Raw genomic sequence first — 25,813 nt, 5'->3', positions numbered from 1 at the left:
ATAAAATGTCAGACAGTAAACACAACCTCCTTTCTCTGCAGTCCCTCTCAATTACGTCTGTGTTCAATAAAACAGGGCTTTGTCTAATTAGAAATTGCGTGGCATATGTGGTTAGGTGGTCAGACTATGCTGATTGATAGTTCCATTTAATTTTATCTCATTGCCTTTAATTTTTTTTAACATAGACTAATCTGGATATTTTACCTTTTTTTTTTCCTTTTCACGACTTGATTTTATTTTAATCATCACCGTCAGTGTACCCTGTTGGTATAAAATTTAATGTCCTGGCTATTTCTTGGCAGCTGGAGACTTAGCAGATAGTTTTGAGGTCTCTGGCCTTACTCTGAAGTTACTGGCTGTTCAGGTGGTTACTGGAAGTGGTGGAGTTCTCCACACACTCTTGGTCCTGGTCTGGCTCTTTTTTTTTTTTTAAATCTCTGCATCTTAGCTTTTTTTTTTTTTTTTTTTTTAATTGTGGTAAAATACACACTAAAAATTTACCATCATAACTATTTTAAATGTACAGTTCAGTGGTATTAAGTACATTCACACTGTTGCACTACCATACATCCACAAGAACTCTTCACCTTGCAAAGCTGAACTCTGTACCTTATCAACCTTAAAAATAAAACACATAGTTATTACAGCAGCGAAATGAGGTTATTTAGGAATAGCAGAGGAATTGCAGTTCAGGGCATGCAAACTATGGCAAACCACAAGCAAGTCCCTAAAACAAAGAAGAGGACTATTCTTTTATAAAGAAAAGAGGAGAGTTGGGAAGGGGTGGGTTTTTGAGCAAAATCCATTGGAGGAAAGAGAGTTCAGGGTTATGGCTGCTTCTCATTAGGCTAGTTGTGGTGGCTTCTCATTGGCTAGGCTGTTGCTGGGCGAGAAAAATCTTCCTTCCTCCAGCTGGGGTATGTAAAGGCAGCTTCTTCTGGTTGGGGAATGCAAGGTATGCTTCTTGCTAGTGTCTGCAAGGAGCAGCAAGCAGGAGTTAAGTGAGAAGCCTTCAGGGCTTCCCAACTCTTTTTAAATGAGGTTTCTTTTATTCATTTTCACAACCTGTTAAACAATAACTCCCCAATCTCTCTTCCCTCAGCTTATCTTTATATTTGAAATGTTCTTTTTCAGAAGAAAAGAAAAACATTTCTTTTGAAATGTTTCTTTCAAAAGAAAAGTTTTAATTTCAAAAGTAATTTAGACATTTCTTTTTTAACCGATGAGATCTCACTTGTGTTTGTGAAATTTTTAAAGGCAGTAGAAGCCAGGTGTTTGTGGATTCTATGCCCACAAAATGAATAAGAACATAGAATTGAAGCCGGAATACCTGAGTTCAGTTACTAGCTCCTCCACTTACTACCTGTGTGACCTTGCAAGTTATTTGACATCTCTGTGCCTCAGTTTCCCCGTCTAAAAAATGGAGATAATAGGGCTTCCCTGGTGGCGCAGTCGTTGGGAGTCCGCCTGCCAATGTAGGGGATGCGGGTTCGTGCCCGTCCGGGAGGATCCCAAGTGCCGTGGAGCGTCTGGGCCCGTGGGCCATGGCCGCTGGGCATGCGCGTCCGGAGCCTGTGCTCCGCAGTGGGAGGGACCGCAGCAGTGAGAGGCCCGCGTGCTGCAAAAAAAAAAAAAAAGAATAAAAAAGAATTTAAAAAAACGGAGATAATAATACTACCTATTTGTAGCATTGTGTTGAGGATTAAATAGTTAATACATGTCCCTTGAGAAACTTACAGTTAAATTATAGAGTAAGACTTATGGATTTGGAAAATTAACAAATACTACAGTGTTATGGATACCAAACAAGTGATAGAGAATAAATGCAATGGAATTGTTAGGAAGGAGAGATCACTGAGATTGTGGTGTCTAGGAAAGGGTCACAGAGAATAATCAAAAGAAACTATCTACAGGCTCCTAACCCCACATCTCTACCAATATCTGGAATTATATGCTCTACCTTCTCATCTCATCAGTCCATACTTGTTTTTCATCTAGAACAAAGACAAACTTTTCTGCTCCTGTCCAGATCCTGTGCCCCAGCTGGAGCCCTGAATCTCATCTCCTTTTGCCTGCTCAAGGACATTACTCTAGCATTCTCTCTCCTACATCATCAATTTCTTACTCTCTGATGGATTGTGCTGATTAGTATATCAGTATGTTGTAATTGCTCTCACTAGAAACAACAAATTTTTTAAGCTGCTTGACTCTACTACTGTCAGTCACCACCCTATTCCCATATTCCCCTCTGCAGGAAAACTTCCCAGAATTGTGCTGTTACCTCTCTAATTCTCCTCCCCACTTTCTCTCTTAAATCCACTCCAATCAGGCTTTGCCCCTATGATTACACTAAAACTGCTCTCACTGAGGTCACTATGACTTACATATTGCTATATCCAATGGTCAGTCCTTAGTCTTCATCTTATTAAACCTGTCAGCAGCATTTGACAGAATTGATCCTTCCTCCCTGACACACTTAAACAAACTTCCAGACTCCACATTCTTAAGTTTTCTTCCTGCCTTACCTGGTTGTCCTTTCCCAGTCTTTCTGCAACTGCAGACTACTATTATCTAACTGCCTACTCAACATTTACACTTAGATGTCTTACAGACTTACCAAACTTAAATGCACAAAACCTAAAACTCCAAATCTTCCCTGGCCCGCACCCCCCAAATGACTTGTTCTAACTGCAGCCTTCCCTTTCACTGTTGGTGAAATACCATCGTTCCAAAACTTCTTTTTCACACTTCTCCGCTGGAATTATCAGCTAATCTTGTTGTTCTACCTTTAAAGATACGCAGAATGTGGACCACTTCTTACCACCTCCACTGCTACCACCGTGGTCCAAACCTCCACCATCTCTTGCCTAGATTTCTGCAGTAGCTTCCTGAATGATTTCCCCTTTTTTACCCTTGCCCTACAATCTGTTCTCAACTCAGCAGCCAGAGTAATCCTGTAAGAGTATGTCAGGAGCTTCTCACCCTCAGCACTGCAGACATTTAGGCGTGGTGATTTTTTGTTGTGGGGTTGCCCTGTGTGTGTTGCAGGGCATTGAGGCAGCATCCCTGACCTCAGCTCGCTGGATGCAAAGTAGTGCCGCCAGCTCCAGGCGTGACAACCAGAAGTGACTCCACGTGTTGCCACAAAATCACCCCTGGATGAGAATCACTTGTTTGTATCCCTCTTCTGCCCAAAACTTTTTTTTTTTTTGGGGCCACGCGCGGCATGTGGGATCTTAGTTCCCCCACCAGGGATGGAACCCACGCCCCCTGCATTGGAAGCGCAGAGTCTTAACCACTGGGCCACCAGGGAAGTCCCTCCCCTACCATTTGTATCTCTTTGATCTCATCTGTTTCTGTCTTCCTCCTCCTTTATGCTGATCCAGTCACACTGGCTTCCTTCTAGCCACATCTACCTTAGAGGCTCTGTTCTAACTGTTCCCTCTACCCAGAACACTCTTTCAGATTTTTGTGTGGCTAATTCCTTCAGTTCCTTCAAGTCTCTGCTCAAATTTCATTTTGCCAATAAGGCGTATCCTGATCACTCTTTTATACTACAACCTGTTCCCCTCCCACAATCCTTCTAATCCCCCTTACCTGTTCTGTTTGGTTGTTGTTTTTTTTCTCGTAGTATTTATCACCATGCAGCATGCTCAATAATTTACTTTTGATGTCATGTTTGTCTGCCCCTGTTAGTGTGTGTGCCCGCATAAACACATCACTCTGTATTTTCTCTCCTAAATTACCAATTTCTTTTTGTTCAAAAACAAATCTTTTGTTTTTTTAATGAATGGAGGAGGGTATTGCTAGATTTGGAAGGAGAGATGGGATTTGCATGGTTATGGATTAAGGGGAAGCAAAGTGAGGAGGGTAGATGGCATAAACCAAAGTACAAGATAAAGAAATATGTCGGTTAGGTATGAAGATACTTTTTTTTAGTATACCAGCCTGGCTGGAATTAAGGGCTCAGGATTTGGTGTGGAAGAAGATACAGTAATAATGATAGGTTGGAACCAGATGGGATGGTAGGTTGAAGAGTATGTACAGTACAATCCTATCAGAAATGGCGAAGTCATTTAAGATTTGTGAGTCAGAGAGTTGAGAAAGATGAAAGTAGTATGTTAATGATGGACACTGTGGTTTGGCTCACTCAGAATCCATTTCAGACTTCTTCTAATGTCCGTTCCTATAGGTTAGAGGCTGAAAAAAACTAAACAGTTTCCAGATTATCTTCAGCTAGGCTTCCAGATATGATTTAGTTTCCACCAGTCAGTCATATGCACTTGTCTGAGGCTTGAACCAGAACTGAGTTAAACAGGGAGAGAGGTGGGATATGAAGCATCCATTGTGCTAGAAGCCAGGCATTATAGTTCTAGAGCTAGTGTATAAGAACAGTGATTCATTTGCTCTTCTGGTCCCATATTACAGACAAGTCATCTCACACTCCAACAGGTAAGGTTAGTTTAATAGGCTATTTAGTAGCAACTATATTCTTTCTAAAGCAGTAATATATTTGTAATCTAGGCTTACCTTTACCCAAATAAGTGTGTTTTCTAATATTCCTCCCAAGCACATACGTTTATAAACAAAATTTGCAATTCGTTTAAGCATAGTAAAACGTGTCCTTCCTGAAAATACCAGGATTTGCCTTTAAGTTAGCACTTTACATTTTAATCGTTTTCTGTTATTAGCCATTTGTTGTACTTAAGTAGTAATCATTTAAGTCTAAAAGATTAAGGACCCTGTTTTAGTAGAAGGATTTCTAATTTTGAGGTTAAATCTTGTATCTTTTTAGGCCTTCCTGTATGTCCTTGTTGTTCCAGTGAGGTTCAAAAGGAATAAATCTGGCGTTTTAAAAAATCCTTTGCCACAGTGTGACCCCTATTTAAAAACGTGTGATTTCTATGACTCATAGCCACAGATATTTTTCTTAACTGGGAGTTAATATATTAGGTGTTTGCCTCCCTTGAAATGATCTTCAGTTATTAAAATTGTTCTGGTCATGGTCCTTAGAGTTTTATACCTAAATTCAATATATGGTTGATCTTAGGAGTCTGGATCCAGCTTTTTCCCATATTATGTTCAAACCAAAAGTTCCCTTGAGACTCTCTTCATTTTTACTGTATCACTAAATGCATGTATCACGTAAGATAAATACCAGATGTCATAACTCATTGTTTATATTATTATTTAGCTTGTCTTATCAGTGTTTTAATATTTATATTGCATTGTATAACAAAAACTACTTCATGTTGTTCAGTGCTAATTCATATGTATGTAATGTACTTAATAAAATCTTTTCATGTTGGTTCTGTAAAATTTCTTAATTAACTCCTAATGGTGTAAAAATTCTTACTCTAACATATTTGAAAAAGATTGCTTAACATCCTATGGAAGAAACTTTTAATCTGTTATTCATTTTGTAGGTTATTGAAGACAATGGTGTTCGAAGAGTTGTTGTGGTTCCTCAGGCACCAGAGTTTCATCCTGGTGGTCACACAGTCATCCATCGTTCTCCACATCCTCCTCTGCCTGGTTTCATTCCTGTACCAACCATGATGCCCCCTCCACCACGCCACATGTACTCACCAGTAACTGGAGCTGGAGACATGGCAACACAGTATATGACACAGTATCAGTCTTCACAAGTATATGGAGATGTAGGTAAGTATCTAAAAATATTCCTGTTTTATGGAGTTGGCTTTTTTTTTGCTTGGATATAATAGGTACTACTACTATATAAAAGAAACAAAAAATGGTAACAGTATCACAGTCATTTTCTGTTATTCAAACACTGTGTTAAGGGAACTCTATTCAATACTCTGTAATGACCTATATGGGAAAAGAATCTAAAAAAGAGTGGATATATGTATATGTATAGCTGATTCACTTTGCTGTACACCTGAAACTAACACAACATTTTAAATCAGCTTTACTCCAACAAAAATTTATTTAAAAACAAAACAAAAAAACACTGCAGATGAGTAAACAGAAAATCAAAGAGGGGAAGTAACTTCTATCATGCAGCAGTATTTAGTGGGGACGCATTCAAACAAGAGGTCTTCTTTGTCCTGCTGCTCTCCAGGCTCTGAGGAAATTTTTTAGCCAGGAATAATCATGCTACTGTTAAATCCTGAAGCCTCTGATGCCACTAACCAAAGTTGCTAGGTTCTGTAACATACTGAAAAAAAAAACAGTAAGACATAACATCTGCCCTCAGGGAGTTTAAATTGTTGGGAAGAATAGATAACTACACACACACAAAATAATAATCTTATTCTTTCCTATGGCTTTAAATACCATCTATATACTGACAGTTCTTAAATTTGTGTCTTCAGTCAAAACCTCTCCTCTAAGTCCCAGACTTTTATTTCTAACTCCTTTTTTTTTTGACCATGACGTGCGGCTTACGAGATCTCAGTTCCCCAACCAGGGATTGAACCCTGGGCCACAGCAGCGAAAGCCCAGGATCCTAACCACTAGGCCACCAGGGAACTCTCGTAAATGCCTTCTTGATAACTCCACTTAAATTGTCTCATACATCTCAGTTATAGCATTTTAAAACATAAATCTCAATGATGGAACCTGCTTTTCTTTGCCATCTTCATCCCAATAGATGGTACCACTGTCCACTCAGTTTGCTCAAGGGAAAACCAGACGTGGCCATGTTTGATTCCTCCTCTTTCAACCCCCACTTCAACTGGTATCTACTTTCAGAAGTTTCCCAAATGAATCTACTTTTTCTCCACTGCTCCTCAGTTCTAGTCCACCATCAGCTCTTGTCAGGACAGCTGCAGCAACAGCCTTCCCGTTGGTTTTCTGCCGTCATTCTTGCCCCCAACCATCCAGGCTCAGCCAGAGTAATCATTTTAAAATATAAATCAGACCATTCTTCTGTTTAACGGATTTCAGTGACTTTCCATTGCATTTAGAATAAAATCCTAAACCCTTCCCCTGGACCAGGATTTCTCAACCTCAGCACTCTAGATCTTTGAGGAAGGATAAGTCTTTATTGTGGAGGACAGAACTGTGCATTATAGGACTCTAGATCTTTGAGGAAGGATAAGTCTTTATTGTGGAGGACAGAACTGTGCATTATAGGATATTGAGAAGAATCCCTGCCCTCTACCCACTAGATGCCAGTAGCACACAACTCCAGCCCTCACCCTGACTCGATTGTGACAACTAAAAATATCTCCAGACATTTCCAGATGACTCCTGGGGGCCAGGATTGGCACTGGTTGCAAACCGCTGCCCTGGACAAGATCCTGCCTTGTCCCACTTTTTCCCATGCATGTGCCCCACCTTCAGTTTTTCAGAACCAAGCTCTTTCTTGCCTCAATGCTTCTGCAAATGGTGTTCTCTCTACCAGAAGTACTCTTCCCCCTTTTCCATGCAAGGCTTCTTTATTATTTTTTTTTCTTTAGATTTCAGCTTTCAGAGAGATCTTCCCTAACCTTTCCTTGTCAGTCTCTAGCACTGAAACCTTTTGTTTCTTTCACAGAACTTAACACAATTTGATTTTTTTGTTGTTTTTTTGGATGTCTTTCTCCCTTATTTAACTGTAAACCACCTAAGAACTGAATCTGTTTTATTCATCACTGTTTTCCTTGCACTTAATCAGTACCTGTCATTTACGCTTAGTAAATCTGTAGAAGAAATAACTCTAAATACAAAATTTAAATTGTGTAGCACAGCCTGTAAGTAGTAGATGTATTATATATATTATGTAATATATTACATTTTTTTCAAACTTATTTCTATTGCCGAAGTAATGCATATTCCATAGGTCTGAGTGTGGTTTGGTTTTCTGCATTTCTAACAAATTTCCAGGTGAGGCTCATGCAGTGGTCCAATGAACTTAATTTTGAGTAGCGAGAGTATATACTATAAATCGGTCTCTTCCATTTTTTTACTCCTAATTTACTCCTAATTATGACTTAGTTTTTTAAAATGTGTTTGAGAGGGACTTCCCTGGTGGCGAAGTGGTTAAGAATCCGCCTGCCAACGCAGGAGACACGGGTTCGATCCCTGGTCCGGGAAGATCCCACATGCCACAGAGCAGCTAAGCCCGTGTGCTACAACTACTGAGCCTGCACTCTAGAGCCCACGAGCCACAACTACTGAGCCCGCGTGCTGCAACTGCTGAAGCCTGCACACCTAGAGCCCATGCTCCGCAACAAGAGAAGCCACAGCAATAAGAAGCCCATGCACCACAACGAAGAGTAGCCCCCTCTCGCCACAACTAGAGAAAGTCCGCGCAACGAAGACCCAATGCAGCATCAATCAATCAATCAATCAATCAATATTTTTTAAAAATGTGTCTGAGAAAATTATAAGAAAAAGCTAAATATTACAATTTACTATGGTTTTACATTGTTAAAACCCATTGTTATTCAGAGGAGATATGCATTAGAATGTATAAATATGATTCACAGCGATGAGAAGGAAAGTGAAGCATACAAATCTACGAAGAGCACTAATCTGAAAACCAGCTACCCAGTGATGGAAGATAAGAGTCATATTGTATTTGAAGTTATAAGCCAAGGAATTTACCACTAGATCCTAGTAACTTACAGTAGTTTTACAGTAGTTTTATAATTAGTAGCTGCCTCCATGACCCCTTTTCCATGCATATTTTGTTTGGATTCCCAAAGTGGGACCTAATCCAACATTTCACTGTCAACAACTATGGTTATTGAGCCTGAACTTTGCTAGACACTATGCTCATACATGTATTATCTCACTTAAGCCTCAATAAAGTCCTCCAAAATACAGATAAAGAAACTGAAGCTCAGAAATGTTAAGTAATTTCTGCAAGGTCACAACTAGTTCATTGTTGAGGATTTTAACCTTCTCAGGTCTATTTGATAATAAATTTCCTATTACTACAACATATTTTTTATTTTCCCCTCATGGTTCATTTATCATTCTATTTGCATAGTAAATGAAATATAAAAACATTTGGATAGCTACATTTTTAAAGTATGCACTAATTAATTACAGTCCCTGTGGTTTTTTTTTTTATTGAGATAATTCACGTAACAAAATTCACCATTTTAAAGTGTACAGTTCAGTGATTTTTAGTATATTCACTAGATGCTAGATTCACTACTGTTATCTAATTTCAACACATTTCTATCATCCCAAAAAGAAACTCTGTGTCTATTAAGAGTCAGTCCCAATTCCCCCTTTTCCCCCACCTCGTAATCTACTTTCTGTCTCTATGGATTTGTCTACTCTAGAGATTTCATGTAAATGTTCATACAATATATAGCCTTTTGTATCTAGCATTTTTCACTTAACATATTGTTTTCAAGGTATATTTCAAGCTTGTACCATGATAAGTACTCCTCTCCTTTTAATGGCTGAAAAATATTCCATTATGTGGATATAATTTTGTTTTTCCATTCATTAGTTGATAGACATTTGGGTTGTTTACACTTTTTGTCAGTTTTGAATAATGATGCTGTGACATTTGTGTACAAGTTTTTGTGTAGACATATGGTTTCATTTCTCCTGCGTATATAACTAAGAGTGGAATTACTGGCTTATATGGTAATTGTATGTTAACTTTTTGAAGAACTGCAAAATTGTTTTCCATAGTGACTGTACTATTTTACATTCCTACCAGCAACGTATGAGAGTTCTGATTTCTTCCTATCGTTGCCAAAATTTGCCTTTAGATTCTAGCCATCCCAGTGAGTGTGAAGTATTATCTCAGTGTGATTTTGATTTGCTTGTCCCTAGTAACTACTGATGTTGAGCATCTTTTCATTTGCTTATTGGCAATTTTTATATCATCTTTGGAAAGATGTCTATTTAAATCCTTCACCTCTTTTTAATTGGGTTATTTGTCTTTTTTTGAGTTGTAAATGTTTTTGTGTATTTTGGGTACAAGTCTCTTATCAGATATATGATTTGCAGATATTTTCTCCCATGTTGTCTCTTTACTTTTTTGATGGTATCCTTTGATGCAGAAAAGTTTTTAATTTTAATGAAGTCCACCTTATTTTTTCTTTGATTGCTTGTATTTTTGGTGTCATATCTAAGAAATTATCAAATCCAAAGTCGTGCAGATGTGTGCTTGTTTCCTTCTATAAGTTTTATAGTTTTAGCTCCTACATTTAGGTCTTTGATTCATTTTGAGTTAATTTTTGTGTATAATATGAAGTAAGGCTCTAAACTTACTCTTTTACTTGTATATATCCAAATTCCTGGGTTTTTATTTTAATATTATTGTGCATATCCTTACAGTATTCAAGATTATACTAATTTTCTTAAATCACTGATAAAATTTTTTTACTGAGATTTTTGAGACTTTTCCTTTGAAAAATATTTTCCTCACTACAGATTTTAAATTTACAATGAAAATGAACTCTGAGGACAACTGATTTAACAATATTTATGAGGGTATTGATTTATATTATATTGCTCTATGACTTATTAGAATGAATACATTCTAAGTCTCAGCCCTGAGTTTACAATATCTGAAGATGTAATACTCTGTACCTAGATTCTGTTATTAGTTAACAGTCCCACTCACTTCTTTTTACTGACTCTTAAAACCTTTTTTAGTGATGATTTGCTTTTTTTGAGTCATAAGGGAATTTAGGTAGGTGGAGATTTTCTCTTTACTAGTTGTTATGTTTGAAGTTGAAAGAGATGCTAAAAGTAATGGCTACAAAAGAGTAAAAGAAGAACTGTACACAGCTTAGTTCAGCTCTTATTCCCCACCTGTAATAGTCATAGCATACCACCAAGCTGTTTCTATGGAGATTAATAGTTGAGAAAAGAGGAAGGAAAGAAGTGGCTGTAAGATTACAATTATAATCAAGTCACAAAGCTTGGTTCTCTCAGTTGGTGGAGACACAGAAGTAGCTTTGTTATGCAAGATTATTCTTTGAAATACTTTATAATACATAAGTTTTATATAATATAGATAGATTTATTTCCTGTTCTTTTCTCATGCCATAAATGAGTTTGGAGACAGTGACCTTTTTAAATGTCTTTTATTTTTTATTTCTTCTTAGATGCCCACTCTACACATGGAAGGTCCAACTTCAGAGATGAAAGATCTAGTAAGACATATGAACGTTTGCAGAAAAAATTAAAAGATCGCCAAGGAACACAGAAGGATAAAATGAACAGTCCACCATCATCACCCCAGAAATGCCCTTCTCCCATAAATGAACATAATGGGCTTATGAAAGGGCAGAATGCTAGTGGTGTAAACATAGGATCAGCAAAGAACAAGTCAGGAAGGGGGAAAGGTGGTGCACAAATTGATACAGAAATAGAAGGTAACTATTTAAAATATATTCTAATTGTACTTTTTATCATCATTTAACCTAAAAGTATATTCTAACCTTTCAGTCATTTCGTCATGCTTCACATAAACTGCCGATTAATAGCCTAACACTTCTTAAATGTGAGGGGAAAGTTTTAGAATCTAAATTGTTACTAGGGTATTTCTTTTTACATTTTGGGAAAGCTCAATTAATAATTTCACCTATATCTAAACTTTACTAACCAAGAGAAATTCCTCTTTGATAGGAAAACTCAAAGTTCATCCAGATTCCTTTCCTTCTTCTTTCTGGACCTAGATAAGGCTATGCTGATTTTTATCAAAACTCTTTAATCCTCCCAGCTTCTTTATATGCAAGTCTCTGATAGCAACTAGTTCTGTCATTCACCAATCTATATACTCTGTAGTTAGGATAGAGTATTGTCCATTTCTTTCTTCAAAAGTTCTTTTCTTTCAAAATCCCCATGTTTCCCTTGGATCCTTCCTTTAACCTGTGACTTTCACCATATGAACTCTGAGCATTACTTCCTTTTCTTTAAAATTTCCATTCCCCATCAACAAATTTAATGCTTTAACAACCTCTTGGCTTGTATATTAACGTTTATCAAAATGTTCTCCCATATTTTTGAGACCTTCTGATCATTCTTTTCAGCACTGATGTTTCAGAAGAGTTAAGCTAAAGTTTCAGATACGTCAGTGGTGGCGACAAGTTATGGTCAAGTCAATTATATTCCTATTTTGGGAACCACAGTTAAGGCAGGTCATGAAACAAATACTTAACTTGTCATTAAGAGGTATGAGATTGGCAAATAAGGACTTTCCAGAGAGAGAGTATTCTTTACTTTTTTTTTAAGTATAAAAATATACTTTCCGTAAAACTTATTGACTAGTTCAGATGTATATAATGGTATTATAATTAGTAATCATGGTCAAAACAGACATAGAAACTGAGGCAGAAGAACTCTAAAGAGCCACAAGCTGCTGAATATGAACTAAGAGGTAAAAACTAGAAAATCAAACTCAAATACCAACCACTTAGTATATGTTTTAGAAGACATATTGGGAAGGGAGTGGGATGATTGCATTTAGGTTCATTTTTTTTTAATATTCAAAAAAAAAAATTTTTTTTTTTTTTTTTTAAGAAAAAGATGAAGAAACTAAAGCTTTTGAAGCACTTCTTTCCAACATTGTCAAACCAGTGGTAAGTATCTTATGTATTTTCTTGACATTTATATTTAGTATATTCATATAGGATTTTGGTATATTCAGGCCTTGTTTAAAACTTAACTATATGTAAGGAATGTGAGGTCAGTAGTGGATCAGTACAGATCTGACATAAGGTGAGATAGTTTAGTTTAATCAGTGAAGCAGAATACTCAACCAAGAATTTTTAAACAAGTTTTTAATATATGCTCAATGACATTGGAAATGACCAAGCAAAGATCTAATAAGGAGTGTAGGTACAACTGATTATCATTTTTTTAAAAACCCATTTATATTATTTCCAAATTAAATATATCCAATTTTTTTGTGTAGATGTAATAGAAGAAATCAGAAAAAGGTATGACAGCAAAACTGGCTACATAAAATTTTCTGCATATTTTTAGAATAGCCTAAATAAAGGCTATCATTCTAATAGAAAAAATATTTCCATCAGATAAGAAAAAAGATTAAAGTGCTTGTACAAACTGAATTTTTTTTTAATAAATTTATTTATCTTATTTATTTTTGGCAGCGTTGGTCTTCGTTGCTGCGCGCAGGCTTTCTCTAGGTGCAGCGAGTGGGGGCTACTCTTCGTTGTGGCGCGCGGGCTTCTCATTGCAGTGGCTTCTCTTGTTGCAGAGCACGGGCTCTAGGTGCGCGGGCTTCAGTAGTTGTGGCTCGTGGGCTCAGTAGTCATGGCTCATTAGCTCTAGGGCGCAGGCTCAGTAGTTGTGGCGCACGGGCTTAGTTGTTCTGCAGCATGTGGGATCTTCCCGGACCAGGGCTCGAACCCGTGTCCCTTGCGTTGGCAGGCGGATTCTTAACCACCGCGCCACCAGGGAAGTCCCAAACAATTTTTTTAAACCTATTAAGACCCCAAAGGGTTCTTTACTAGTAAGTAAAAGAAATATAAAGTAAACTTTTCTGAAACTGTGAGGTCTCATTTCTCAATAAAAAGCTACACAAATGAAAATGTTTGTTGCAGCATTAATAATCAAAATAAAATAAAGGAATGCATAGATAAGTTGGGATATTTTCACGGGACAGAATGATAATAGGCATTTTAAAATACGCTTTTGAAGAGTGCAAAAACATGCAGAGAAACTTTAGTAAGGAAAAATGCTGGAGATCAAGCTGTTTGGACACCATGATTACAGCCTTATGAAGAAAAAAACGTTAAAGTTAGGGACTTCCCTGGTGGCACAGTGGTTAAGAATCCGCCTGCCAACGCAGGGGACACAGGTTCAAGCCCTGGCTCGGGAAGATCCCACATGCCGCGGAGCAACTAAGCCCATGAGCCACAACTACTGAGCCTGTGATCTAGAGCCCGCGAGCCACAACTACTGAGCCCACAAGCCACAACTACTGAAGCCCGCGTGCCTAGATCCTGTGCTCTGCAACAAGAGAAGCCACCGCAATGAGGAGACCACCCACCACAATGAAGAGTAGCCCCTGCTCGCCATAACTAGCAAAAGCCTGCACCCAGCAGCAAAGACCCAATGCAGCCAAAAATAAATAAAATAAATAAATTAGTTTAAAAAATAAATACTGTTTTAAAAAAATCTACTGACATCTTTAATAATGCTTAAAATTAGACATATCATTACCTTTTTACTCTCAGAATTATTACCCCTTCCTGTGTGGTTACTAGAACCAGTATCTTACTACAGGGTTCCTTAGGCTCAACCTTTGAGTTATCTTCAGAATATTTCTATCACTTCCTAATCCTCACATGCAGACAAGAATCAGGTATTACCACTTCAGTAACTTCCTAGCTAGACGTTGTTTAACCCAACAGACAGCTTTTCTTCAAGAACGGTTTTGATCACTACCCAACAAAGACCACAAGCTTCCTCAAAAGTTAAAATATACTGTACATAATTCAGCCACTTCTATTTTCATGTTTGCCTACTACCATTTAGTCTTCGTCAGTACTCACACGTATTTTTACACAGTCATGTCTATTTTCAGCTACTGTCTAAAAGTGGATTCAGAATGGAAGGATTGTGGGGACTTCCCTGGCAGTGCAGTGGTTAAGACTCCACACTTGCATTGCAGGGAGTGTGGGTTCGATCCCTGGTTGGGGAACTAAAATCCTGTATGCTGTGTGGCACGGCCAAAAGATAAAACTAATTTTTTTAATTTTTTAAAATAAAAAATGGAAGCATTGTGTAGCAAAAAAAGAACTGAATTATTCAGGCCGTAGTCACTAGTTGAGTGACCTCAGACAAGTCACTTAACCTTTCTGAATGTGTTTCATCTATGAAATGAAGTTATGTCTGTTTTGCCTGCTTTAGAGCATAATTATAAGGATCAAGTGAGGTGGATATAAAAGGAAATTTTACTTCTAAAGTAGCATACAAATAGAAGACATATTTCAGATGATTTCTGTATCTGTATTTTTAACCCTCATTATTCACCTCTTCCTCTAGAACCACATTTCCTCAAGCATCCTAAAGAATACCCAAGTTTGTATTTTTGCCAACAGCTAGAACCTCATCTAGAAAACCAAATTCTTCATCATTTTTCCTAAACTATTTTCTCTTCTCCATTGTTCCTCTAAAATAAAGAAGGAATTGGATTAGATCCCTTTCGTTTTCTAATTCCTTTCAGTATTTCCATCGGTGAACACGTACTCATCCAGATTTCTCTGGCTCACAGTATCTGTATTATCTTAGATTTCTTCTTTACCTTTAATTCTCCCCATGCCAAACTGAATTCCATGCTTTATCCATTTTTTCGCTATAAATTTCTAGGATCTACTTTTTCCTGGACACACACACACACACACACACACACAACCTCATCTTTACACAGGAATTTCACAGTACCTTAATGGCAGTCCACTTCTCTTTCTTCTTTACTACAACTGGTTACATCCTTCTGAAACCAGCACCAGAAAACAGCATTTTTAGGCATTTTTCAGACTACATTCATTCTCCTTGATCTCCCTCCAGTGTTTGACATTGTTGATCATTTCCTCGTTCTCCTATCATCCTTTTAATGGTCCACTATCTATCTCTCTCTCTTTCTCCCTTAATCTATGGTTCTCATGAGCATGAAATTACTAGGTAACTCTTTAAAATACACACTCACACATGTTCCAGCAGCTTACCCATTTCTTTTCTACCAAAATTATATCCCATCCCAAATCCTTTAAAAATCTATTCAAAATTCACTTCTCATGAAGTTTTCCACAGCAACCCTAGTGTAATCACATCTTTTGTGCCTTAACATTTATATGCAAGTAATAAAATATCTTTTTTAAATAATGAGTTGGGACCAAGAGTTTTTCTGTAAAAATGGATTGTCCAGAAAAGTTGAAATTAGCAGTGTGTCTAATTTTTTTTTTAAGCTATACTTGGTAAATTCAACCTAGTATCCTGGAAAAGTCTATTTAGTTTAGTTAAAATTCTAATTGATAGTATTCTACCAGTGTTAATTTCTTAGTTTTGACAGAAATACATCATTATATAAAATGTTAACATTAGAGGAAGCTGGGTAGAAAGTATACAGAACTCTGTATGTATACTATCTTCCCAACTTTTCTGTAAATCTAGATTTATTCCCCAAAAAAGCCATTTTAAATATACTGTATTTAATTAAGGTAAACAGATCATTTCACTCATTTTTATAGATGACACCTGGAACCTAAAAGGTTGAGAGTTTAGTATCACCAAGCATATTAGTGACAAGTCTTCTGTCTCCCTGCTTAGTCTTTTCTCTACTGCCTATGCTTTTGATGATGTAATCAGTACCCACATAGCCTAATAAGCTTTATAATGTAGATGCCAGTTAATGCTATTAACTGACCTACCTTCAGAATACTGTTCACTTCCCTGTTCTCACAGTTTTAACACAGTTATGATCATCCCATAAAATCAAGAAACTCTAAAGGGTATAGATATATGTATGTTAACATTATGTTTGTTTAAAAAAGGAAAGAAAACCTTACACAGTTACAGATTAATAGCCAGATGGACACTGGTTAAAACAAGGAATCACTGTTAAGTCCATTGTAAATGAAACATAGTTCTGTACTAAGACTTTTTAAAGACAGCATGACAGTAAATATTATATTTCCTGTGATTCAACAGAAGCAAAATAAATACAGTAACAGTCTTCTAAACTTATTCAAGCTTTGAGAGCTTTGAAAAGGAGAGAAAGTTATGCTTGTGTATAGATTGTTTATTCTGCCTAATTCAAGATAGGGGCTTCATCCTAGTGGTTAGTGGTTTTGTTTTGTTTCTGTTTGTTTTATTGTCTTTGACTAAGATAGTCATTAAATGTAGATAATTTTAAAGCAAGCTTTTACATTAATGTCTGGGTATTGATATAATCTGATACCTTTCTTACCAATCTTTAGTTTAAATCAAATCCCTAGACTTTTTTTTCCTCTTTATTAGACTTTTCTTATAAAAGTAATCCAAAATGTAAAAATGCTATTAAGACCTCCAGTTTTTCTCTCATATCTCTCTTCGTCCCACCACACATACTCACAAAATCCCCAAAGGTAAGGATTAGTACATTTTTACAGTACATTTTCAGATATTTGTATGCATTTTTTAATTTCTTTAACACAGCTGAAATCATTGCATATATATTGCTTTGCAGCTTCCGTTTTTCCTCTGTTACATAGCACCAGTATATTGAGGATCTCTTTAAATGTCAGCACGTACATGTCTACCTCATTTTTTGAACACCTGCATAGTAATGTGTTAAGAAGCTATACCAATATTTCCAGTTTCTTGCCACTATTAAGAGTGCTGCGATGAGTATTCTTAAGGGTGTATATTTATGTACTTATGTAAGTTTATGGAATATTATCATGAAAAAAAATTCCTGGAAGTAGAATTCCTGAATCAAAACGTAAACACATTTTAAATTTTTATAATGGTTCCCAAGTAGCTCTACATACGGATTGTACCAATCTATACTCCTATCCTCATTTAAGAGACCACCCATTTCTCCAGACCCTCACCACACTAGATATTAATCCAGTATTTCATCCATTAATTAATTTTAATCTTCCCTAACCTGGTGGATGAAAAGTAGTATCTTGTTATGAATGTAGATATATTTTATATATTTTTTTATTTTAAATATTATTCAGTTATATTTCTTTGGACAGTCCACGTCCTTTGCTCATTTTTCCGTTGAGTTTTTGGTCTTTTTCTTATTGTTAGACACTTTCTAAAGTGAGGAAATGGAACCCTTTCAAGCATGTTACAAGTGGTTTTTTTCTGCCCTTCTTTCGACTGTACATGATGTTTACACTAATAGTTTTAGACGGCCCCAAACGGTCTTTAAACCTTTGTTGAACCTATCCTCCCTTGCACAGCAAATTGTATCTCATCTACAAAAGGACAGGTTTCTATTTGTGAGCCATTTTATGTAAGTAGTTAGATATATTTTATTTAATCTTGAAACCCCATTAGACTTTTTTTTACTGTTTGTTGTACACATTACAGTTGTTTCAAAGAGCTTTCAAATATTATGTTTTTGCAGGCCTCAGACATCCAGGCAAGGACAGTAGTACTTAACTGGTCACCTCCTTCCAGCCTCATTAATGGCGAAACAGATGAGACTACTGTACCAGAGCTCTATGGTTATGAAATTCTGGTCTCAAGTACTGGAAAAGATGGGAAATATAAAAGTGTATATGTGTAGGTATTTGTTATGTTTTACTCCATCCCATTATATAAGTTAATGGTTTATCAAAAACAGCTTAAAACTAATTCTGTGCTTTTTTCCCTCTGCATGCCTTTATTTTGAATCTATAAGTTGACCAGTGATAGTAATTTCAATGTAAATAGTCCAAATGCGGGTTGGTTCACATTTCTGTCTACACTCCCTTGGAATAATCACTTTCATTGCCCACATTCAGCTTTTTTATTTTTCAGTAGGCTCCCTAATAAATATTTCACTATTCACGTATTCCTGAGACATAAATATAAATTGTAGTATGTAGAAGCCAGGACCAGAAATGGAGAACTCTTATATTGTGAACTCATGCAATGTGATATTGCTCCTCTAGGGAGTTGGATTTAATTCTTATATGTACAAGCTCATATCCCATTGAAAAATGAATTTAGTACCATTGTTCCTCATTTGTGTGTTGGTATGTTAATAATCATACTTTGAAAAACCATAGTTCTCTTTTCTTGGTTCTAAAGCATATTATATACCAAGAAGCCTTAGAAAGTATCAGTGGCTAAAATTGTGACGTTTATGATTGAAGGTTGTAAAATAAATTATTTTTCTCTTCTTATTCATATAGAAATTGCTTATTCTGATGAAAAAGAGTAAAGTCGATTACTAGTTATAATTTCACCACCAGGAAGATTGTAAAGGAGGTGGTTAGCCATTTGAATGATCATTACTAACACACAACACTGGATACATCAGCCTTCTTGGTATCTTTTTTCAAAAAAATAGCTAGTATGGGGAAGAAAGGAAAGAGAAACTGCTCCAGTGACTGTCATCTAGCAACATAAGGTTATAAAAATGTCCTGTCTCCTTCTCTCTATTGAGACTTCCTTGTGTTTATTCTATTTCTTTTTCTTAAAAGAGACAAAACCTACCTAAGAGGTAAACAGAGGGTAAAGGACCATCAACGTAAGGGTTTCTTTTTGTGTTAATTGCTGTTCTAGTTTGATATGGCTGCTTTCTAGAAGGAAGGATTTATCTCCATTTGCAGCCTGACCAGAGAGCTCAAGAGGGACATTAGTCAACCTTAGTCACCTTTTTTACCCTGTACCAATTAAGGTCTCTTTCTGAGGCTGCTGCTACAACTGCCTGATTCATTAAGGTGTACTTCTATCAGTGAGACAGGTTTCCTTTCTCATTCCTTTCACTGGCTTTGATTTGAGAAACAGGATAGCTGTGGAAGGAAAGTGTGAGGGAGGTGGGAGGTTGGAGGAAGAAGTCCATAAAGTGGAAAGGAGAGAAACTTAACTGAAAGAAATGAAACAGAAAACAGTGGTTTAAAAGAAAAGGAAGAGAAAACAGGCTAGTTTGTTGGCTACATACCCAAATAATAGTTGTATCAAATGATTATTTAAGAAAATAAGTGCTATTATATTTGAAAATTTAATAGTGGCCATAAAAAATGCTTTACCTTAAATTATGATTCAGTTTTTTTTTAGTCAACTCATTAAACTGTAACATTTTAAATAAAGTTCCGTGTTATATTTTAAATAAAATCCAATAGTGGCAGACTCCTTGTAGAAATTTGGTAGGTTTGATTTCAGTGGTACATGTGTTATTTAGCATTTTAATTATATACCAGTGGATTTTCAAATAATTGAAAATGGTTCTGTTTCTTCAGTAAGCTAAATACCTTCCCTAACTCCACAGGGGGGGGAAAAAAAAGAGTCTGGCTTACACAATTGATTTGCTTAGCATACCTTTTTGTTTTAAAGTGGTATTCAGGTACATGCTTAAGTTCGGCATATATCTTAATTACACAAATTGCATATTAGTGCAATCTGAATATGGTTACAGTTGGAAAAGTAAGAAGCAGTATAATTTCATAAAGTACCACAAACTGTAGTGTACATAATACATATCCTCTGGAATGCTTTATCAGACAATGAAATGTTGCCTTTTTTTCCCCCAGAGGAGAAGAAACCAGTGTCACTTTAAATGATCTCAAACCAGCTACAGATTACCATGCAAAGTAAGGAATTCCTATATGTTGCTTTTATATGATATAGCATAGGGTTTGTTTGTTTTTAATGATTTCCTTAAAAGTCTAGAATATAATTTAAATATTAATTTTGGATTAAAAACATGGGTTTTGTGGACTTTGATTTTTCTTGTGGTATAATTATCAATACTTTCCAAAAAAAACAAAAACATTTAACTCAAATGTTATATTGAAGGGTAAATCACCCTGTTTGTAGGACCTAGGGTTTAGAATGAATATACAGATAATATGTATAATATAGCTATAATATCTAATTCAGCACTGGAAAATTGTCCCAGCCTTTGAAACTTTTACAAAACAGAATCATAAATAATATTTGCTACTTACGTATTTTTACTCCATCCTATTTTGTACAAGTTTGGGATATTAAAACTCTGAGAATTTCATAACATTTAATTAGGATAACTTAGATACTACTGTTTTGTTCTGCACAGTTCTTTTATAATTTACCGAAATTACTTTATAGACTCTAGGGTCTCCCCAGCTGGGACTCAGTATAACGATTTAGTCAGTCACCTCTATTTTTAAAAAGAACACTTGTAGTTGGGATTATTCCTATTAAACTATTAAATTAAGTCTTCAATTATACATCCTATGGATAAACCCAAAGTATCATCCAACCTAATATTTTTCAAACTGTAGATTGCAACCATTATTGAATCATGAAATTAATTTTGTGGGTTATATTCAGAATTTTTTATAGTTAAATATAATCAAATGGAATAGAAAGTATCAGTATCTTACCCTAGTTAAGGATGTTGTTTCAGGGTACTTGTGCGTGCATGAATGCGTGTGTGTGTGTGTGTGTGTGTGTGTGTATAAATGCATATCTCAGAGACACAGTCACAGTTTAAAATGTATTCTTACTTTCGGCAGTCAGAAAAATATGAAAGCCCCCGGCCTATTCTATTTTTCTTTTTTTTAAGGGTCACCCTTTATTTCTGATATGCATATTTTCTCAATAGAACATTCAGAGGGCATCTTACTGACTTGCCTGTACTTAAGGTGATGCTATAGAATGGTAGGATACAGTGATTCTATCTGCAGGTTAAAACAATTTCTTCTATCACCTTAGAGTCCAGGCAGAATACAATTCTATAAAGGGAACTCCTTCCGAAGCTGAAACCTTTACCACCTTGAGCTGTGAACCTGACATACCTAATCCACCAAGGATAGCCAATCGGACCAAAAATTCACTCACTTTGCAATGGAAGGTAAGAATATTCTCTAGAATACTTCCAACTGAACATTTGTTTTCCTTTTTTTTCTTCTGTAGTATTAAACTTCATTTGTTTTTGGAGACAAAAAGAGGTTTAAGCTAACTTGCACTTGCTCTTCACGTATATTAAATAGGCATTTATTTGTTCCTTATATCCTAAAATAACACTCTTATCAGTTTTTCTTACTATAATGTAAGTATAGCAGAAAAGATTGATTTATAATTAGCAGCCCTTACACTGAATTTGTGATGACACTGCAATGTGTAATTCTCAGGCTCATTACTACTTTCTATAATACTCTGTAATGACACCTTTATATCCTGAATTTTATCCTAAAATGAGATTCATAATAACTAGACTCATAGTTTTTAAAATATTAATATGCCTTAAAGGAGGAATAAAATTATTTTTAATAGAATAATGTATTTTTTAATATATAAATATTTGTGCCCAGCTACACAAGAAGATGTAATGAAATGGAAAGATTTTAGATAGAATTGGTAATTCACACACCACAGACATCATTGTCATTGGTGACATGATTTTCTGAAATGATACCTAGGTCTTGGTAAATTTCTGAATAAAATTGAGTATAAGCTTTCTCAAGTTGCACAGTAGTTGCATTTGGGGGAATACAGTAACTGTTAAAACTATACCACAAATACCTTGTAAAATGGAATTAGGGTCTAGGCAGTAATAATTATAAACAGATATTTCACCTGTATGGATGTCCAGGAGCACATTCAAAAGTCCTAGAGGAAAAGAACAATTCTTCATTGTACTGAAATGAAGGTGAAATTCTTTAGTTTTAGAGTGATTAAATACTGGGGGGAAAATGACCAAAAAAGCTGAAATTTTCACCACTGAAAATTAACAGATTGGTGAATTAGCAGTCTTAGGCAGTTGACACGTGGAGTCTAGAAGCAGAGATCCAGACAGTATGCCCTCTTGGAGTTCCTTTCAGAACACTAGTTCTTTCACTTTTTAGTGTATTACACAATATCACTTTCAGATTGTAAGTTGAGTTTTAATGAAAATGACAGGATCTATCCCAGGAGCTTAAAGCTGATAAAACCTTCTGATAAAAGGCAAAGTTTATTTATTTTTTTTTAAAGGGATTATAGGGGTTCCCTGGTGGCTCAGTGCTTAAGAATCCGCCGGCCAATGCAGGGGACATGGGTTCGAGCCCTGGTCTGGGAAGATCCCACATGCCGCGGAGCAACTAAGCCCGTGCGCCACAACTACTGAGCCTGCGCTCTAGAGCTCGCAAGGCGCAACTACTGAAGCATCCACGCCTAGAGCCTGTGCTCTGCAACAAGAAAAGCCACTGCAATGAGAAGCCCGTGCACCGCAACAAAGAGTAGACCCTGCTCACCGCAACTAGAGAAAACCCACACACAGCAACAAATACCCAATGCAGCCAAAAATAATAAATTTTTTTTAAAAAGGATTATAAAAGAGATCTTGATAAAAGAGATTGTTCAGTGTTCATAAAAATTTGAGTAGCCTCTTGATTTGTTTTCTTGAAGTTAAAAGGATTATAGGATATGCATGTATTTCTGTATTCTCTGTGTGCATTTTTCCAGGGCTAAATCCCAGAGAACATCTGCAACACACAATAGATGCCTTAGATTGGATCATCACAATAGCTTTTATAAAAGCACTAATTTGTACTCATTTTGTTTGTTTTTTGGTGTTTGTTTTAGGCACCTAGTGACAATGGTTCTAAAATCCAAAGTTTTATTTTAGAATGGGATGAGGTAAGTACATTTAAACTTTTTAAATTAGGCTAAAATGTATGCATATCCTCAGGCTGAAATACCTTTTTGTTTATGGTATATGAGTCAGCTGACGGTGTTCTTAGAAACCATTACTGACCAGACTTCCCAGTGTACTAGTTGTTTTCAACTAAACCACCACCAAAGCTATCACTTGGTTAATTAACTTGATGGAATATTTTCTTTCATATCAGCCTTAAAGGCAAGCATGTTCATTTACTGTGACTGCTTTAACAAATTACCACAAACTGAGTGGCTTAAAACAACACTTTTATTCTCTTATAATTCTCGAAACCAGAAATCCAAAATGGCTTTCACTGGGCCAAAATCAAGGTGTCACCACAGCTGTGCTTACTCCAGGGACTCTAGAGCAGAACCCATTTCCTTGCCTTTTCCACCTCTGGAGGCTGTGCTCATTACTTGGTTCATGGCCACATCAGATTGCCTTTTCTCCCCCTGCTGCCATTATCACATGGCCTTCTTCCTCTTCTGTCTTCAAGTCCTTCTCTGCTTCCCTCTTAAAAAGGACACTTGTAATTCCATTTAGGACCCACCCAGATAATCCAGGATAATCTCTCCACATCTCAAGAGCCTTACCTTAACCACATTTGTACAGTTCCTGCTACCATATGAGGTAACATTCACAGGTTCCAGGGATTAGGATCTGGATAACTTTGGGGGCTGTTATTCAGCCTACCACAGCAAACATACTGGGCTTTATTGTTTAGTACTTTGTTTTACTGTCATTTATATATATCATGTTCTCTTTTGCCCTGCTGCTTCACTGCAGCTAAGAGGAGGGGCCAGAGGGAGTAGAAGAAATTCCACTGATAACTTGGGAATTCAAATTGAGGTGCAACCCAAGTAAGTTTTATTCCAGAAGGCCTAAGAGAATTCAGAATTAGGAAGTCTATTGCTGTAACTGAGAAGAAAACTCAGTTACAGTAACTGAGAAGAAAAACCGTATCATCTTAATAAATTATGACAGATATTTGATAAAATGTATCACCCATCTCATTTAAAACTCAAAACAAATTAGGAATAGACAGGTAATTCCTTATTTGGTAGTTTTGTATTAAGTGCAGTACTATCACTAAACAATAAAAGCACTTCTAGTCAAAGCAAAAACAAGTCAGAGTTGCCAGTTTTCCCCACCTTTATTTGACATTATTCAGGAAGTTATAGCTAATACAGTATGATTTGGAATCAAAACCAGAGGTAGAGCTATGGTGGCTGGGCTGGGGGGGCAAAATTATCGTTTTTTTAGAGATGACATGATTTTCTATTTAGATAACTTGATAGAATCAACTATAAACACTATTAAAACTAACATTAGAGTTCAATAAAGCAACCAGATTCAGACTAAAGGTTTTCTTTGAAGCAGAGGTCACCCTAACCGCTCTTTATCTCTACCACACAATAATGAGAAATGGGTAGAAAATAAAAAATTTCTTGATTTTATGTAGCATCTTAAATTTCTAAAACTCTTCAGTTGTCCTGAACTGCAGACTTTTCTCTCTCCCACCTTAATGTCTGTAATGGGATTTTTCTCTCTTGTTTATACTCTTTCAGTAAGCAGTAATAGTGCCAAAATCTTTAAGGAAGTTTAGCAGCTATCTAGGTGGTTTGGGGATGCATAGGGACCTTTTCTTGAAACTGTTTGCATAGAACTTTTCATAGGTTGAGGAAAGCTGCCAGTTATGCATATCAAAGATCAACCTATTTCCACTGCTACCAGTCCCCCCATAGAGATTGTGGGATCCATACCCAGAAAGAGTTTCTTTTACTAAAAGCCAGAGGTTAAGCATCAGATATAAAACAGGGTGCTTAGTTCAAGAAGCTATACAGAGATGCCTGCTCTTCAGTTTTTGAATTCTGCGTCAATGAACAGTGAGTATCATATAAAAGATGTGTTATCTTAGACTTCTCTTGAGATTCATGACATGCATGTAACAAAGATGACTTTCAGTGTACACTAGCTAATATGTTACTGTCAATTAGGAATTAATGTGAATTTCTTTTTACAATAATGTACAATGATATATAATAACTGTTTCTTTTAGGGAAAAGGAAATGGAGAATTTTGTCAGTGTTACACGGGCTTACAGAAACAATTTAAAATTACTAAACTGTCACCAGCAATGGGTTGTAAATTTAGACTATTAGCCAAAAATGACTATGGTCCAAGGTAAGATACATTTTAATGTAGATACTTTAGACTATTCATTTGTATAAATTATTCACAGTCCAAAATTATCCACTAAAAATTCTGCCTTAGTTACCACTTCGTTGATACAGTTAAGATGTGTTACTAACCTAGCAAAGCTATAAGAGAATTTGTTAATTACATAAACTGCAGTTTTAAAAGAATACTAATTCACTTTTAGGTATCTGACCTGGTTACCATAAAGATATTACCAAATCCAAGATATATTATTGGATTATAATTAGTTACCAAAATTATCATTTGCCCCAAAAATGTCACTTATCAAAAATGAGTTCTTGGGCTTCCCTGGTGGCGCAGTGGTTGAGAATCTGCCTGCTAATGCAGGGGACATGGGTTCGAGCTCTGGTCTGGGAAGATCCCACATGC

At 36.2% G+C, this 25,813-nt stretch overlaps 1 protein-coding gene across 5 annotated transcripts in view; it reads left to right on the top strand.

The window, feature by feature from the left end:
• The window catches only part of FNDC3A (fibronectin type III domain containing 3A), a 199,105-nt gene that overhangs the window by 134,131 nt on the left and 39,161 nt on the right, over positions 1–25,813 (top strand). For all 5 annotated transcript variants that reach the window (XM_024126029.3, XM_007105284.4, XM_055089637.1 and 2 more), the window contains 8 exons: positions 5,427–5,664; positions 11,034–11,303; positions 12,451–12,509; positions 18,020–18,177; positions 20,133–20,192; positions 21,298–21,436; positions 23,149–23,202; positions 25,284–25,408. In XM_024126029.3, coding sequence (XP_023981797.1) covers positions 5,427–5,664; positions 11,034–11,303; positions 12,451–12,509; positions 18,020–18,177; positions 20,133–20,192; positions 21,298–21,436; positions 23,149–23,202; positions 25,284–25,408 — 1,103 coding nt within the window. The remainder of the gene's footprint in view (positions 1–5,426; positions 5,665–11,033; positions 11,304–12,450; positions 12,510–18,019; positions 18,178–20,132; positions 20,193–21,297; positions 21,437–23,148; positions 23,203–25,283; positions 25,409–25,813) is intronic.

This window comes from Physeter macrocephalus, chromosome 13 (assembly GCF_002837175.3).
Source record: "Physeter macrocephalus isolate SW-GA chromosome 13, ASM283717v5, whole genome shotgun sequence".
Taxonomy (NCBI): Eukaryota; Metazoa; Chordata; class Mammalia; order Artiodactyla; family Physeteridae; genus Physeter; species Physeter macrocephalus.
This window is presented reverse-complemented; position numbering and strand designations above follow the sequence as displayed.